The sequence below is a fragment of the Electrona antarctica genome, assembly GCF_951216825.1.
Source record: "Electrona antarctica genome assembly, chromosome: 9".
Taxonomy (NCBI): Eukaryota; Metazoa; Chordata; class Actinopteri; order Myctophiformes; family Myctophidae; genus Electrona; species Electrona antarctica.
The window spans coordinates 38219208-38234857 of record NC_136790.1 but is presented as its reverse complement, the minus strand read 5'-3'; the positions used below and the strand labels follow the sequence as shown (position 1 = coordinate 38234857).

Genomic DNA, 15650 nt, shown 5'->3' with positions numbered 1-15650 from the left:
ATAAACAATAACTTGTTGTGGGTGCCACACATTCCCCGACAAATCAAAATGGCTCCTGACATTTCAAGACCTTTTCTTTTCCAACCGTCTCAAAACAAAACTTCAAAACTCAATAGAATGTTGGTGTGATGTATGGGTAGGGTGTATGGGGGTAAGGAAAGAAAGGTGGAAACAGGAATGGTGGTGGAATATGGTAAGGTGTGTATGGTGTGGTGTATGGTGTGGGGTATGTATGGACTGTGTTGACTGTTGGCTGGCCAAGCGTATCATATGTAAACATCTGTCTTGGTCTCCTCTCTCTGGCTGATCGTCTGACATCAGTGTTCTGTGGTAAGTGTTCATTGTCATTTGTTGCTTCTGTGTGCCTTTGTTCTACTCTTGCAGGTGATGGAACTCGATCAGGTAAGTATCTTTCTTCATCATTTTGTTCTTGTGGTTGTCTTTGGTTTTCTCTTGCAGGTACTCTCACTGGATCAGGTAAGTATTCTTCTTCCTCGGCAGATTCTTGGACTCCTTCAGGTAAGAATTCTTCTTCACTTTGTATTTCCTCCCTTATAGGTGCATTAGCTGGTTCTCTCCGACTTGAAGTCGGTTCTTGGACTGAAGCTCTCCGTTCGGTCCTGTTCAAGGGCATTCTTAGCCAATAGCCTCCAGTGTTCTGTTCATCATCTGAATCCTCCGAGTTGTCACTCTTATCCGTATGTTGCTCTGAGTCACGAGCTCTTGAATCCGTTTTCCTCTGTCGTTTCCTAGGCGCTGAGCTGACTGGATCAGGAGGAGTTTCGACAGGTAAGTCGCTCACAGGTAACAACAGATTACGATGCAGGGTTCTTGTTTTCATCTTATCTCCACTTTCTTGATAAACAATGTACACAGGGTTGTCTGATACTTGTTCTTTGACTAGGTATATTGCCTTCTCCCAGTACGATCTTAGCTTGCCAGGTCCTCCTCGCTCATTGAGGTTCCTCACGAGCACTCGGTCTCCAAGCTGCAAGATAGCTCCTTTCATCTTTTGGTCATAATATGACTTGCCTCTGGCACTTGACTGCTTGCTGTTCTCACTTGCAATGTGATAAGCCTCGGACATTCTCTTTGCCCACTTCTGTGCATACCCTTTGGGTGTGACTGGGTCTGTTTCTTCCATCAACCCAAATAACAGATCGATTGGCAGGCGTGGATGATGGCCATAAAGTAGATAGTACGGCGAGTAGCCAGTGGCCTCATGCCGGGTACAGTTGTATGCATGGATCATTTGTGGGAGATGGTCCCTCCAACGCTCTTTCTCTCGGTCTGCCAGTGTTCTCAACATTTGCAGTAAGGTACGGTTAAACCTTTCAGCTGGGTTGCCTTGCGGGTGATATGGCGTTGTTCTGGAATGGCCAACCCCTGATAGCTTCCGTAGTGTCCGAAACAGTTCATTCTCGAACTCACCACCCCTGTCATGGTGTAGTTTCGCCGGATAACCGAATCTTGGGATGAAGTCGTTATATATGCGCTCTGCTGCGGTATGTCCTGATTTGTTCTTCGTAGCGTATGCTTGCGCAAATCGTGTGAAGTGGTCAATTACCACCAGGATGTATTGGTAACCTCCTTTGCTGGTCTCAAGGTGTAAGTAGTCAATACAGACGAGTTCTAGAGGAAAGCTGGTTGTTATACTGCCCATAGGAGCGCGCATGTGGGCGACAGGTTTCTTCTGTTTGATGCATGGGCACTTCCTGGTGACATAGTCCTCGATCTCTCTCTTCATATAGGGCCAGTAAAACCGCTCTCTAGCCAGGTTGAGCACCCTCTCTGTGCCAACATGTCCCATTTCATCATGAAGATGTTTCAACGCCACAGGTCTGTATTTTGTCGGTAGTACAAGCTGCTGTCTGGAATCGGTCCGTCTGTACAGGAGATCATTTTCCAAGTGTAGTTTGCTCCACTCATGTAAGATCTTCCTGGTGAGTCCATTTGCTGCTTTCCGCATCTCATCGGTAAGTGTTGTACTTGTCTTCTTGAACTTCACAATCTCACCAATAGCCGGATCTTCTTGCTGCGCTCTCACAAGCTCATCGTGACTTATTGTTGGTAGGAGTGCAGGTGGTTGTTGTCTTGTGTCGAGAGAAGAGATGTGTAGAGCAGCGATCCAAGCCACATCCTTTCTCAGGCCCGCTTTGTTTCCATCCCACGTTGCACACACCACATCCTGAGTTAGCTCCTCAGTGCAGGCATTCATTAATCCATCGATGTCTAGAGGAATCCTCGACAGCGTATCTGCATCGATGTTTATCTTCCCAGGCCGGTACTTAACATCAAATCGGAAATCAGACAGTTCCCCTACCCATCGATGCCCCACAGCATTTAACTTGGCAGTGCTCATGATGTAGGTGAGCGGGTTATTGTCTGTGTAAATCGTGAAGTGAGGGGCGTAATACAGGTAATCCCTGAACTTCTCGCACACTGCCCATTTCAAGGCGAGAAACTCCAACTTTCCACTGTGTAGATTGTAGTTCCTCTCTGCAGGTGTTAAAGTTCTCGAACCGTAAGCAATGGCCCTCAACTTCCCCTCTTGCTGCTGATACAGGATCGCTCCGAGGCCCTGCTCGGATGCATCGGTATGCAGAACAAACGGTAGGTTGAAGTCTGGATATGCCAACACGGGTGGGTTCATGAGCATGTCCACAAGTCGCTCAAGTGTCATTTGGTGTTCTCTTGTCCATTCAATAGGTGTTCTGGAGGATAGTTGTGGTCCTTTAGATTTCCCTCTGCGTGTTACAGGTTCTTGCATGCCAGGCTTTACTTGCAGCAGGTCATAGAGAGGCCTTGCGATCCGCGAGAAATCCTGGATGTAGGACCTATAGTAGCTTAGAAATCCAAGAAGCCGTCTCATGTCCCCCACTGTCTGTGGTGTCTTAGTCTTCAAGGACATCACTGCGTCCAGATCCTTTGGGTCAATCCTGACTCCTTCAGCAGACACAAGTCTCCCCACGTATCGGACCTCACGTCGAAAGAGTTCACATTTCTCCGGTTTGAGTTTGACCCCATGGTGTTGGAGAGCTCGGAGGACCTTGCGCACTCCTGCAACGTGTTCTTCAAAAGACTTCGCGTAACACAGGACATCATCAAGGTAAGGTAGGCAGTACTCGTCCCTCAGTGCGCCGAGCATCTCCTCCATACTCCGCTGGAAGGCTGCGGGTGCGTTTGTAAGGCCGAATGGGATGCGAACCCACTCGTACAACCCCCAGGGTGTGACGAAGGCTGTGAGATGTCTGGACCTCTGCTCAACGAAACCCTGATGGTAGGCTTTTCCCTGGTCTAAGATGCTGAACCAGGAATAACCACCAAGGGAATCTGTCAGGTCTTGGATTCTGGGTAGTGGATGTCGATCAGGAACGGTCTTTTGGTTCAACATGCGATAGTCTATACAGAGGCGAAGCGTTCCATCCTTCTTCCGAACACACACCATTGGGGCCGAGTAAGAAGACTCTGATTTTACTACCCACCCCTTTGCCAAGAGGTCCTGGATGTACTCCTTAACTTCTCTGAGCAATGGCTTTGGGATGGCGGAGTATGCTCTCTGAACAGGAATATCGTCCTTTAGATTGATCGACATTTCCAGGCTTGGAATGCAGCCAATATCGTTGCTGTCTCGTGCAAAAGCTGACGATTCTTCATATAGCATCTTCTTTACTGTCTCTTGCTGCTCCTCTTCCAGGTGCGTGATATCAACTGAGGGGTGCCACAAGGACGGACTTTCATCGGCCGATGAAGTGGTGGCACTGTTGATTTTCACGTCAACCTCCAAGTGGTCAGTTTTGTCAGGTGAGTATGTTTCAACCACTCTTGCTATGGTCTGAACATTTCCCAGTGCAGTCTTTCGAGGCAGGGTAATGTCATGCTTGGTATTGTTCCCAACTGGCACGGTTACATATGGTTGCTTCTGATTCTGTATTTCAAGCAAGCCTTCACCCACATCAAGTTGTTCTAATGGCATGCTGTCTTCATCCGGCTCAAACAAGACAGGGCTGGCGGAAGAACTCATGTTAGGTGGGACTCTGCACTTTATCCATGCAACCTGGCCAGCGGGGATGACCATGTCATGTTGGCCTAGCCTCAGGCGTCCGCGTTTCATGCTGGGCTTTGTGGTGGATACACAGTTCACTATGGCCTCGGCCTTGTCACTTGTGATGGAGATGGCCCCACAGAGCAGGGTAATCAGTGTTGGGATTAGTTTCTCTGGTTGTCCCAGGATCAGCTCCTCCATGACATTGAAACCAAGCAGGGGTCTCTCCAGGGGCAGGCTGCTTACTAAGAATGGGACATTGATCAGTAGATTGGGGTCTTCGTTCCCAGGTAAGTTCACTGTTACTGCCACCCAACCATCGAATGGGATGAGGTCTCCATTCACTGCATACACTCCCAGCTCATCCTCTTCCATCATCAGTTCAGTGATTGGCTGGGCCTCAAGATGAGGTAAGTGTTTGTCTTTCCATTCCCGGTCGATCATACTCACTTGGGCTCCGGTATCCAACAAAGCTTTCACGGCTAGCCCATTCAGGTAACATTGAATTAGAGCTTTTCTCCCAATTAGTCTTGCAACTAGTTCGTTTTTAGCATTCAGTGAGTCTGGTGATGGCAACTCGGTGAGAGTCTTTCTCTGGCCATGTCTCTGTTTTGCACAGGCTACTACTGGAGAGATACTTGGTGAGGTGTTTGTTTTAGTTGCGTCCTCCACGTTGGTCTGGTTGCCTTTGACATCACTGGGTTGGGGCGTTTGAGGTCCGATCACTGGGTGCCCCCCTGCAGCGACCGGTTCCAGTTTCCCTGGTTCTTCTGCCTTTTGAGACAACCGAAGGCCCTGTGACCTTCTTCACCGCAGACGAAGCAATGGCGACAGTTTGACAGGCCCTGCTCCACACATTTAGGACAGCCACTAGTCCTCTCCCTTACAGCCGTCGCTGGTTTCCTCTGGGAACATTGGCACGCCTGTTCTGGCGGTCGTACTTGTGTAGGTTGTTTCAGTGAGTCAACTACTTTGGTAAGCGCCTCAATTTTTGCAGACAGTTGTTGTATTACGTCCATTCCAACTGCTTGTTCGATCTGTGGCTTAGCACCGTAGGCTTGTGCTGCATTTGCCTCGAGCTGTGCACTGTGGGCTTGTGCTGCATTTGTCTCGAGCTGTGCACTGTGGGCTTTGGTTTGGCTTTGGCGGGGTGCTGGACCTAACCTCCGTTGCCTCTCGCTCTCTTCACTGGTTATTCTCATCACGTGCCTGAGTATTAACTCATCTTTCACATTGCTGTCAGCAAGGAGTGGTTTTAATTCCATGCGGATATCATTGTGTCTGTGTCCCAGCCCCTGATACACTGTGTGTAAGAAAATGTCTTGGACTGTCGCTCTGCCGTACTTAATGTTTGCATCTGGAAGGCTGGATGTAAACAATATCTTCTGTTTGAGGCCAATTACTCTGTAGAGGAATTGTTGGGGCGTTTCATTGTCATTCTGTTTCGCACACATCAACTCCTGAAACAGTTCAGTGCTATCCTTCTCTCTGAAGTGAGACTGTAAAAACCCTTTAAGTTCCTCCACAGTTACATCATCTTTATTAATCAGCATATCCTTGAAATTGCCTGGTTTAATTATCCTGAGCACAGACCTGACAATTTCTGATTCACTGAAGCCCCCTTGGATCCCTTCATCGATCTGTCGGCACACGTTACTGTATGTGATGTCTGAGGTGGTATCGCCAATTTGACCCCCATGGATTTTGAATTCTCTTCGGTGGAGATAAGAGAGTTCTCTGATGGAGACCATCTTTTCACCTGGCTGGTAAGTATTGTGTTCAGATTGGTTGCGATTGTGTAGTGTGTGTGGGTCTCTGTTCTGTACAGCTGGTTGTGTCAGTGGGTGTGGTGTGGAAAATGGCTGTGCATGTGTGGTAGGCAATGAGTGTGGTGTGGGAAGTGACTGTGCGTGTTGTGTAGGTAATGAGTGTGATGTGGGAAGTGACTGTGTGTGTGTTGTAGGTGTGTCAATACACTGTTTAAGGTTTTTTACCAAGCTCCTCATAGCTCAACAACATTTTCAGTAGTTCAACATTTTGTGTGGCACCAACTGAATCAGTCATAGCAGCACTAGCGTTATCACTGGTGGGGTTAACCTGGTCTGCATTTACTGTAGTAGTGTTGGCGGTGTCACTTAACTGAATAAGTTTGGCTGCACTAGTTACAACTACCTGAGTAGAATCAGTTGGCCCCACAGAATCACTGGCATCAACAACAGTATTACCATCAACCTGTTTTGCAATTTTTCTCATCTCCTGTAACTGCAATGCATTGACAACAACATCATCCAGAACCAAAAAATCTGTCATACCTTCGTCCTCTGACTCAAAGTGATGCTTGCTGTTTAGGTACTCACAGATGTGATCAAAGCAACCCTCGTGATCATCTTCCTCCAGTGTAGACTTGTCTGCTCCTGGCACTGGGCTTACGTTCTTGGCAATTTCAAAGAGGTTGCTTGGCGACAGGGAGAACAGGCTCTTCCTAATGTCCCACATTAGTTTCTTCCTTTCTTTGTCCGCCATTTTACCTCTTCTCCTCTTCCTCACGTCAGACACACACAGTCCAGCAAGGTGACAGTCTCTACTTTGGTCGATCGATCACCGCTCACACCTGTCCTCCCTCTTTCACAGCGTTCATTGATGGCGGTGCATCTCTAGATGTCATCGGTTACTCTCCACGTCAGTTGCACAGTTCAAGGAGATGACAGTCTCTACTTGAGTTAACTTCTTCACTGACAGCATTCTCTCTTCTTCACAGGTCTCATGGACTGCAGCCGCAGCTCCGCTCTGGTCGTAGATCTCGGCTATTACTGCATCAGCTCACAGCTACACAGCTCAGCTCCGGTCCCAGAAGTCATCTATTTACGGATCAGCTTCCAGCCTTGGTCTGTAGGTGGCGCCGATCCCGGACGAGCCCCCAAGAAACTGTTACAGGTCCCAGGTTTGGGTACCCGAGGTGCAGTTTATATGATTACCCTGGAATACAGGACACAAGAATGAACAACAGAAACGTGTCGTCTCTTTGCAAGATCATTCAGATAATGGCGTCTTGCAGGAAATCACGTGACTCACGTCAGTACACTGTGGTTCCCCCAGCATGTAACAGACGGACACTGCCCCCTACTGTCCATAGTGGCTGTTATTCAAAACATGTATGTCAATGTATTAAACTTGTTCACATGAATCATCAATCATGAATACAGGTGTATATATAAAAATAAAACGAATTACACATAAACAATAACTTGTTGTGGGTGCCACACACACACACACACACACACACACACACACACTTGGATGTCAACCACGATATTTTTCATGAGAAATTTCTGTGAGAAATCCATTATGATATGTTTCACCCACCACAAACAGACTTGTAGACTTGCAATTTGGGAGGGTTACAGTAGCTGCCTGCAGCAGTGTGGACTGAACAGCGGAAACAGTGGGAGGAGCAGTGTGGTGGTGGGGGTCTCTAGATGTGGGGCAAGAAATGAGTCCCCATTTCTTTGGTGTTTGGCGTTTCAAACTATCAGCAGCCGCTGCTGAGACTGACGTAAGTGAGGCGGACTGGCATGGTGCAGAACAAACCACTCAGCGGACAATTGCAACAGGAAGCTCAGATGGAAATGGGTCTTTCACCGAGAGGGAGACTGGCAAACTCATTGGGATTGTGACAAGACATCCACACATTAGCACCCATTGTAAGAGGATCAAACAAGTGATCAAACACATGCGCACACGCACATGCACACGCACGCACGCACGCACGCACGCACGCACACGCACACGCACACGCACACGCACACACACACACACACACACACACACACACACACACACACACACACACACACACACAGATCCAGTTGTTCTTGGAAACTGGGATTAGGAGAAGTAGATTAGGAGAAGTAGTTATTAGAGTCAAAGTAAAACTAAAAGGCATTTGATATTGTAACAAAAAAAAAGCTGAATTGGATGTTTCACTTCTTCATTATTTCAGGCATATGAATTCTTCTTCTCTTGTGGATTTTCACATGTCCCATTAACCAAAGAAGATAAGGACACTTCAAGAGGTAAGGCTAAATTGTGAATCTTACAGATAAGACCTCAATGTATACTGTGCATGTATATAAAATTGTCCTAATTATAGCGTGAATATAAACAACCAAGAGACGATATGTTGAGAGTAGGCCTATGTCTTGGATGGTCACCATGGCACCTGCTTCTGCACTGCATGTTATTTGCAGCTGTTAAGGTTTCCAATGTAAAGCTGGCACACTAAACAGATGCGGTGCCGCCATGTTATAGTGTTCACTATAGAATTCACTGGTAACAGATGGTTAATTGAGGCCCTAATTGGAAACATGTTTACATTTGCTGGTATTGAGATTTAATTGACCGTAAAACCAAGGAAACCATTATCGGAATGACAGCTCAGGCTGCACCTGGTGTCTGTGGTGTTCCATAGTCTCCTCTAGTGTCTGTCAGCGGGGGCGGTACAACCCCACAGAGACAAGAATGACAGAGGGTCCTAAAAGCATTTTGGAAGGGGGCGTTGAGGAGTTGTTTTGTTTTGTTTGTTTGCTTGTTTGTTTAATTGTTTGTTTATTGCTTGCTTGGTTTTGTGCACTACTAGGCTAATAATTATATCTAACAGTCCAGTTTAATATAATAGTTGTTATTTGGTATTATTCAGTGAGATGTTTTTAAAATGAAATATAAGCAACACAAACACACTTTCTGGGCAGAAACGTAGCCTATATTTGAATTGGGTATGGGAGGTGGTAAGGGATCTGCGTATTAGGCAGGGTCATGCATGCTGCCCCAAAAAAGGTTGAACTTAGCGTAGCACCACCTTGTCTAGAATATTATTTACATTTTGTAAATGTTACGTAAAAATGTATATATTTTAAAAGTGTGTTTCAATGATATATGTACGTATTTATTTTAAAGTCGGCCATCCCAGAAGGTGTCAGTCAGTATTATTACATTTTGATTTAGAATCCAAAACAAATACAGCAACTATACCCAAGACGTATTAAGATAGTCAGCCTACAAAATTATATAACTCTTTATTGTTGGAAAACATGTATTTATCATGTATTTAGAATTTAGTAAATTCATTCCTCTCTATTTCCTCTTTGTTTTGTTTTCATTACATCATCTCTCTGAACTTCCTTCTTCTCTCGAGGTCCTCCAAGGTTGGGAAGATGAACGGCACCATATCCAATAACTCTGTGAAGTGCATTCGAGACACCAGTGTGACAGCGGTGGTGTTCCCCTGTCTGTACAGCGTCCTCTTTATAGTGGCCCTGGCCCTCAACAGCCTGGCAGCCTGGATCTTCTTCAGCATCCCCAGTACCTCCACCTTTGTGGTCTATCTGAAAAACGTGGTGAGTGAAGAATGGCGTTTGTGCTGGGAATATATGGAATACGCGAATGTTTATTGGAAAGATTTTGGCAGCAGTTTAGCAAGCAAAATGGCAAACGGCAATAGCAAAATTATGGCATTTATTTTGGCGATTAGACTCCAATTGCATTTATTGAATAAGATTAGCTTTTAATAGGGAGAACCCCCCATTGGAGTCTATAGACACTGGTGGTGGCAGCTGAGCAGATGAACCTCCTTCCTTCTCAACACTATATGACAAGGTGGAGTTGGGGATGGAGGTGGGTTGCTTGTTGCAAACTGAAAAGAGAATGGCAAGTGTCAGAAGCAGTCATATTTAAAGGCGGAGTCAAATCACCTGATTGGCTGCTGCAAAGTGCTAGGATTTGAGAACAGATAATGACGAGCTATGATAGTGCTGAAAGGCCAAATGAAAGCGTTGGTTAGAACTTCCTTATTGAACCTTCGCTAAAAGCTACATTTGTCAGTGCAGAAATACACTTGCATGCCTTATAAACATCATCGTGAAACTTTTATAAATAAAATAATAAATTAGAATTGTGCAAATTATGGACACCAGTTTGAAAGTGTTAATAAATAATATCGTCTCTGTCGGGTGGAAACCTCATACCGGTATGAACAAAACTGTTCAGGGTTCAAATTCCAAAAACAACAGAGTGACAAGTTAAAAACGCTTTCTTTACACAAATACAAAGAAACAAGAATGACTCAGTCATAATTGCCAGCTGCAGCAAGCTATTGGCTCACTCTAGCCTAGAGTGAGCCAATAAGGAAAAAGTGTCGACTACGGTCACTAGTTGAGGTAGGTGTTCACCTATACCTCAACTAGTGACCGTAGTCACTTTTCAAGCAGCGGGAACTCTGGGGGGGAGGGGTAAAAATCTCAAAAAATGTTGTATGCTACTTTTGACTCATGTGACTTGAAAAATTAATTCAGTAACACGAGAGAGTGTTAAGAAACTTTGATCAAAAATAATAATAATATGATACTGCTCTTTCCCTTGTAGGTGGTGGCCGACATGCTGATGACTCTGACCATCCCTGTCAGGGTGCTGAGCGACGCGGGCGTGGGCTCCTGGCGCCTGCGGGCCTTCTACTGCCGCTACTCTGCCGTCCTCTTCTACCTCTCCATGTACATCAGCATCCTGCTGCTGGGCCTCATCAGCCTGGACCGCTACTTGAAGATAGTCCGCCCGTTCGGGAAGTGCTCGCTGCAGCACGTCCGGGTCGGTCAGCTGCTAAGCACCACCGTCTGGGTGGTGATGCTGCTGTTAGCGTTGCCCAACGCCATCCTGAGCAACCAGTCGCCGCAGCTCTCCTCCGGAGGCAAGCTGAAGTGCACGGCCCTGAAGAGCGAGCTGGGCCTGCTCTGGCATGAGGGCTTCAACTACTTCTGTCAGGTAACGTCGACTCGTTGTTTTCATAGTTGTGGAAACCTTTTGTATGTCCAAAACTGTTGCTTTTGAAGTAATGGAGAAAATGATCTACAAGCTCGCAAGCTTGTACAGCTGCTATTTATGGTCATGTAATTGCAGGGTTATTCTATTCTAAATTCAATTTTAAGTTAAATTCTATTGTTGCAGTAGACCTACACAATTCCATTACCCATAATCTCATGTGACCAATGTTTGGTACCAGCCCCACAGTTTGTGCACCACTGCTCTCAACGGTAACCGGAATGCTCGGTATCCACGTTTTTCCCCGCCAAGGTACTGGGGCTCCTTGTGCTTTGTTTCCTTCAGGCCGTGTTGCCATGTCTGCTTATTATAAGCAGACTTGTTTTTTCTGTAAAGTCACTTGCAAATAAATTATTGGTAGTTGCTGGTTGATGTTTTTTTGGGCTTGATTCTAAAGTGTATAGTAGTTGCTTATTTGGGCTTGGTTCCACATAAACCCCAGATTAATATGTAGGCCTAATTGTCCACAGACATCCATCTGAACATATTTTGTGCCTTTATTTATATATATTTCTTTTTAAATATTCAAATTATTTAGATTTATTCTCAATGTGTTTTTAAATAACGGATGTACAACCTCACAATGTGTTACTGTGAGCTTGTAGATCAGCTATTTTCATTTGTGCTTGTTTTCATAGACCTGGCCACTTGTTTCTCTTGCAAAACTGGCAACACAGCAAGAGAAAGAGGAACTTATGCACACACAAACGCAATGCACTATGGGCTGTAAGAAAAAGGTGAATACATACAGGAACTTAGTCGGACAATGCGGCCTGCTTGGTGAGGACAGACCCTTATATTAAGTCGGCCGAGTAGGTTCTATAGTAGCCAGAAATACCTAGTGGGTCGACCGCTCCGAGGTCGCCAGATTTGACCGGGTTCCGACTGGTTGTTGAACTGAGCGTTCTTGTATTCCTCTCAACTAACCAGAGGTGAATGCAGTGAGTGAGTGTGGAAGTAGAACAATGTTCCAAACAAACTTGGCACCTCAGTGACGTGAATGCTTTTGTTGTTGCTTTCCATTGATGCATTGTGTCCATGCAGGTGGTGTTCTGGGGCACGCTGGCTCTCATGGCGGTCTGCTACACCTTCATCAGCAGGAAGGTGTACGAGTCATACAAAGCCTCCCGGAGCAGCTCCAAAGCGGCCAGTCGCAGGACCAAAGCAAAGGTCTTCGTGGTGGTGGCAGTGTTTTTCATCTGCTTCGCCCCATTCCACTTCGCCCGCGTTCCCTACACGCTGACGCAGACCCGCAACAGCGACAACCACTGCCGGGCGGAGAACGCCCTCTACATCGCCAAGGAGACCACGCTGTGGCTCTCGGCCACCAACGTATGTCTGGACCCGCTCATCTACGTGTTCCTCTGCAAGGTGTTCCGGAGACGACTCACGGCCACATTCAGCCGCAAGCCCCTCCCACAGGGCCCAATGGAGTCTCCCACTGCAACTTCCACGGCCACGCAGCTGGAAATGTCACAGATAGTCCACGGTAACAGGAGGCTGTCATACAGTGACACGCCTCCTTAACTCTGGCGATAACAAACCCAAGAAACTGGACTCAGTTCCTATATGTATAGCTGCAAGCTGTCTTGCACTGGGGGAAGACAAGTCAGTCTGTGCTGAAATTCTCTGAATCTGAAAAGTGCCATTTTTGTGCAAGCAAATAGTGTTTCTTTGGGAGAGGTCAAAACTCCAGCAGCATGTGTAGTATTAATATATCATCTCTGTCGGGTGGAAACCTTATAGTCAAAAACTGTTACTTTTCAGGATTCAAATTCACAAGTAGCAAAAGTAGCAGATCTACAAGCTCATGTTTCGAGCTTGTGGATCTGCTACTTTTGATGCTTTTGTGTGACACTGTAGTAGTCGTATGATAAGTACAATAAGTACAGCATTCATTTACAAACACAATGAATGAATGAATGAATGAATGGAGGTATAGGAGGTTTCTGCCCGACAGCGATATAATAGATCTTTATTCAGACCAACACATTTCGACTTGTGGTCTTCATCATCGTCTTGATTAAACACATACGGTAGGCTACAAACATAATACATATCTGTCAATGGGGCATGTACTATAGGCCTACAAAGATGGGTTGTGGCTTCAGGTCAATCTTTTCCCCAGACTGGCAGACAGGCATTTGTATAAAGGACATGGGTGATACCATACAGTTGGAGGCCATCGATATTGTCCTTTTCTTTTTGCTGAGGTTTGCATGATCTGCGCAAAAGGACAGTTAACCCATTTTGGGCAGGAACCCCTTTTGGTGTTTTAAACATTGTTATAATTTAGCTATTGAAAAATAGCAGATCTACAAGCTCATAGCGCGCCACCGAGTGGCGCGCTACGAGCTTGTAGGTCTGCTATTTTTGAAAAATCGTGAAAATATTTATTTCAGAAAACTGGAGGATTTAGAAGGATTTTTTAAAATCTTGAGGTCAGGCCTAAATGGGTCAAATAATAAGGGACAATATCGGTGGCACCCAACTGTACATATCTGTCAATGGGGCATGTACTGTAGGCCTACAAAGATGGTTTGTGGCTTCAGGTCAATCTTTTCCCCAGACTGGCAGACAGGCATTTGTATAAAGGACACCATATTTGGTCCTTGATAGTACTTCTCTCTTCAGTGTTAGGGGTGGTACTGTATACTTCAGCCACATGACCATATGTCAAACCTACCACTGTGTGCTGTACTGTACTGTACTGTACTGTACTGTACTGTACTGTACTGTACTGTACTGTACTGTACTGTACTGTACTGTACTGTACTGTACTGTAGGCCCTATATAGGTTCCTCATTGGTGGATACTGCAGGTGTATGTATATTATTGGATGTCTGTCATATTTAGTTTTTTAAGTTTTAGAAAATGTTAATGCTTACACTCCTACCCTATTTTAATATAGTTTGTAATGCGTTTCAAAATTACCCTGACGTAGGCCACAAGCCAAGCATGATGGCTTAAAAATAAAGCTATATACATGACAGTAAAGTCCTCACTGTTGATGTATCTGTTTGCAATTCTACAAATGTAGCCACGTGGATCCTACAGGTCCATTTGGTTACATTTGGTTACATAGTACATTCTCAGAGTTAAATTAAAGGACCACTTTATCCATTTTCAATGTATCTTCATGTTTTGCTCCTCACTAATGCTTATAAAAAGATTACACTATTGTTGTCCATTAGGTCTGTGTCTCAGAGGCAGGCTGTGGGACAATTCAGAAACCTGCCTACCAGTGACCTCCTCGATAGGGAGTTCGAACACAATTTAAAACTTTATTTTGTATTTTTTTATTTTGTATTAATGCAAAAACAATAGCTTTTATTTCACCGTACAAACTTCAAAGAAAGTTTCTATTGCTTTGAATCCCAGTTGACGATGATACAGGTTTCTGAACTTTCAACAGCCATCCTCTGAGACAGATGGTGTCATTTATAATGAGCAGTGGGTGAAGTGATTCTTTAACACTGAGGATTTTACTAAGCACGGCACAAGAGTTGTGATCTCTTTAGACTTATCCCCCCTCTCCATGCACCTTAGAAGTATACAGTAGTATGTTGTCTACATGACAAGAATTGTAGACAGGGACATGATATATAATATAGCCAGGTATCATAATTTATCAGTTAATGTATTTTTGTATTAATAATACTAAGTAACTAGTAACTAAAGCTGGCAAATAACTGTAGTGGAGTAAAAAGTATACAGTATTTGCCTCTGTCTGAGATTAAAAGTGGAATAGAAATATTGAAAAGTACTCAAGTAAAAGTACTTTACAATTGTAGTAAGTACAGTACTTGAGCTCCATCACTAGTGTGATGGAACATAGTCATTTTACAACAGAATAAAAAAGACATGATTTTTGATACAGTAGTGCATTACTGTGTGAGCAGCTGTCCAACACATTTCCTCATCCCTGCTTACTATCGCTCTGCTCTTCCTCCTCCCTAATCTCTCACCAACTCAACTTCCCCACCGTAACACTTCAGCAGAATGGGAAACATCTTGACACAGATCATTTCTCCACTCGAGTTAAAATGTGGCTACAGACAAATGATAACAGACTGTACAGGAAGCGCTGGCCTCCGACGGGCGGACACTGCTTATGGCCGCAGCTTTGTGCAAACAAAACTTTACTGCACTAATAGTCTCCATAATGTTTGGGACAGATGGAATTTGAGTCAATGAGGATGAAATAAAGTTTAAATTAATTTTAAATGCTTTACCTTTGCAGTAATAACTATGGTCTTCAACTTTTACTGACTGTGAACAAGAAAAACAACACCTGTGTGAACTGAGTGGTGTGATTATAGTCGTATTGTCATAGTTACTGTACTGTAGTCTGTACTGTACCGTACAGTGTTCTGTACTGTACTGTACTGTACTGTACTGTACTGTACTGTACTGTACTGTACTGTACTGTACTGTACTGTACTGTACTGTACTGTACTGTTGTAATAGTTATAGTGCACAGTGAAGCTCAACAGCGCCACTTGAAGGTCGCCCAGCAGTATTGCAGCTGTTCCTACTCCAAACAGACATACATAGGGATAGGGACATATGGACATATAGGGACACATTGGAGCGGTGTGCTCCATGTGGTCCTCAGAGCACAGCAGGTCTCCGCCAGGGCAGGTAGGTTATTGCAGGCCAGCAATGTTTCATGTCAGTCGGGCGCTGCATTCGTGATTTGAGGCATTTTGTTCAAAACTGGAAAAATATGAAAAAT

The 15650-nt window shown here is 45.0% G+C and overlaps 1 protein-coding gene across 1 annotated transcript; it reads left to right on the top strand.

Moving 5' to 3' along the window:
• The first annotated feature begins 8031 nt into the window (after positions 1-8031).
• LOC306929322 (P2Y purinoceptor 13-like) lies at positions 8032-13078 on the top strand. The gene is made up of 4 exons (XM_079509763.1): positions 8032-8118; positions 9237-9438; positions 10463-10855; positions 11957-13078. The coding sequence occupies exons 2-4, from the start codon at positions 9256-9258 to the stop codon at positions 12437-12439; spliced, it is 1059 nt and encodes a 352-aa protein (XP_079365889.1). The 5' UTR covers positions 8032-8118; positions 9237-9255; the 3' UTR covers positions 12440-13078.
• Positions 13079-15650: the final 2572 nt, after the last annotated feature.

What these genes read in the sequence shown, in the direction of transcription:
- LOC306929322 (XM_079509763.1), top strand. Translation starts at nt 9,256, where the DNA reads ATGAACGGCACCATATCCAATAACTCTGTGAAGTGCATTCGAGACACC. An exon ending in TGGTCTATCTGAAAAACGTG is followed by an intron (nt 9,439 to 10,462) that starts GTGAGTGAAGAA and finishes TTTCCCTTGTAG; the next exon opens with GTGGTGGCCGACATGCTGAT. An exon ending in GCTTCAACTACTTCTGTCAG is followed by an intron (nt 10,856 to 11,956) that starts GTAACGTCGACT and finishes GTGTCCATGCAG; the next exon opens with GTGGTGTTCTGGGGCACGCT.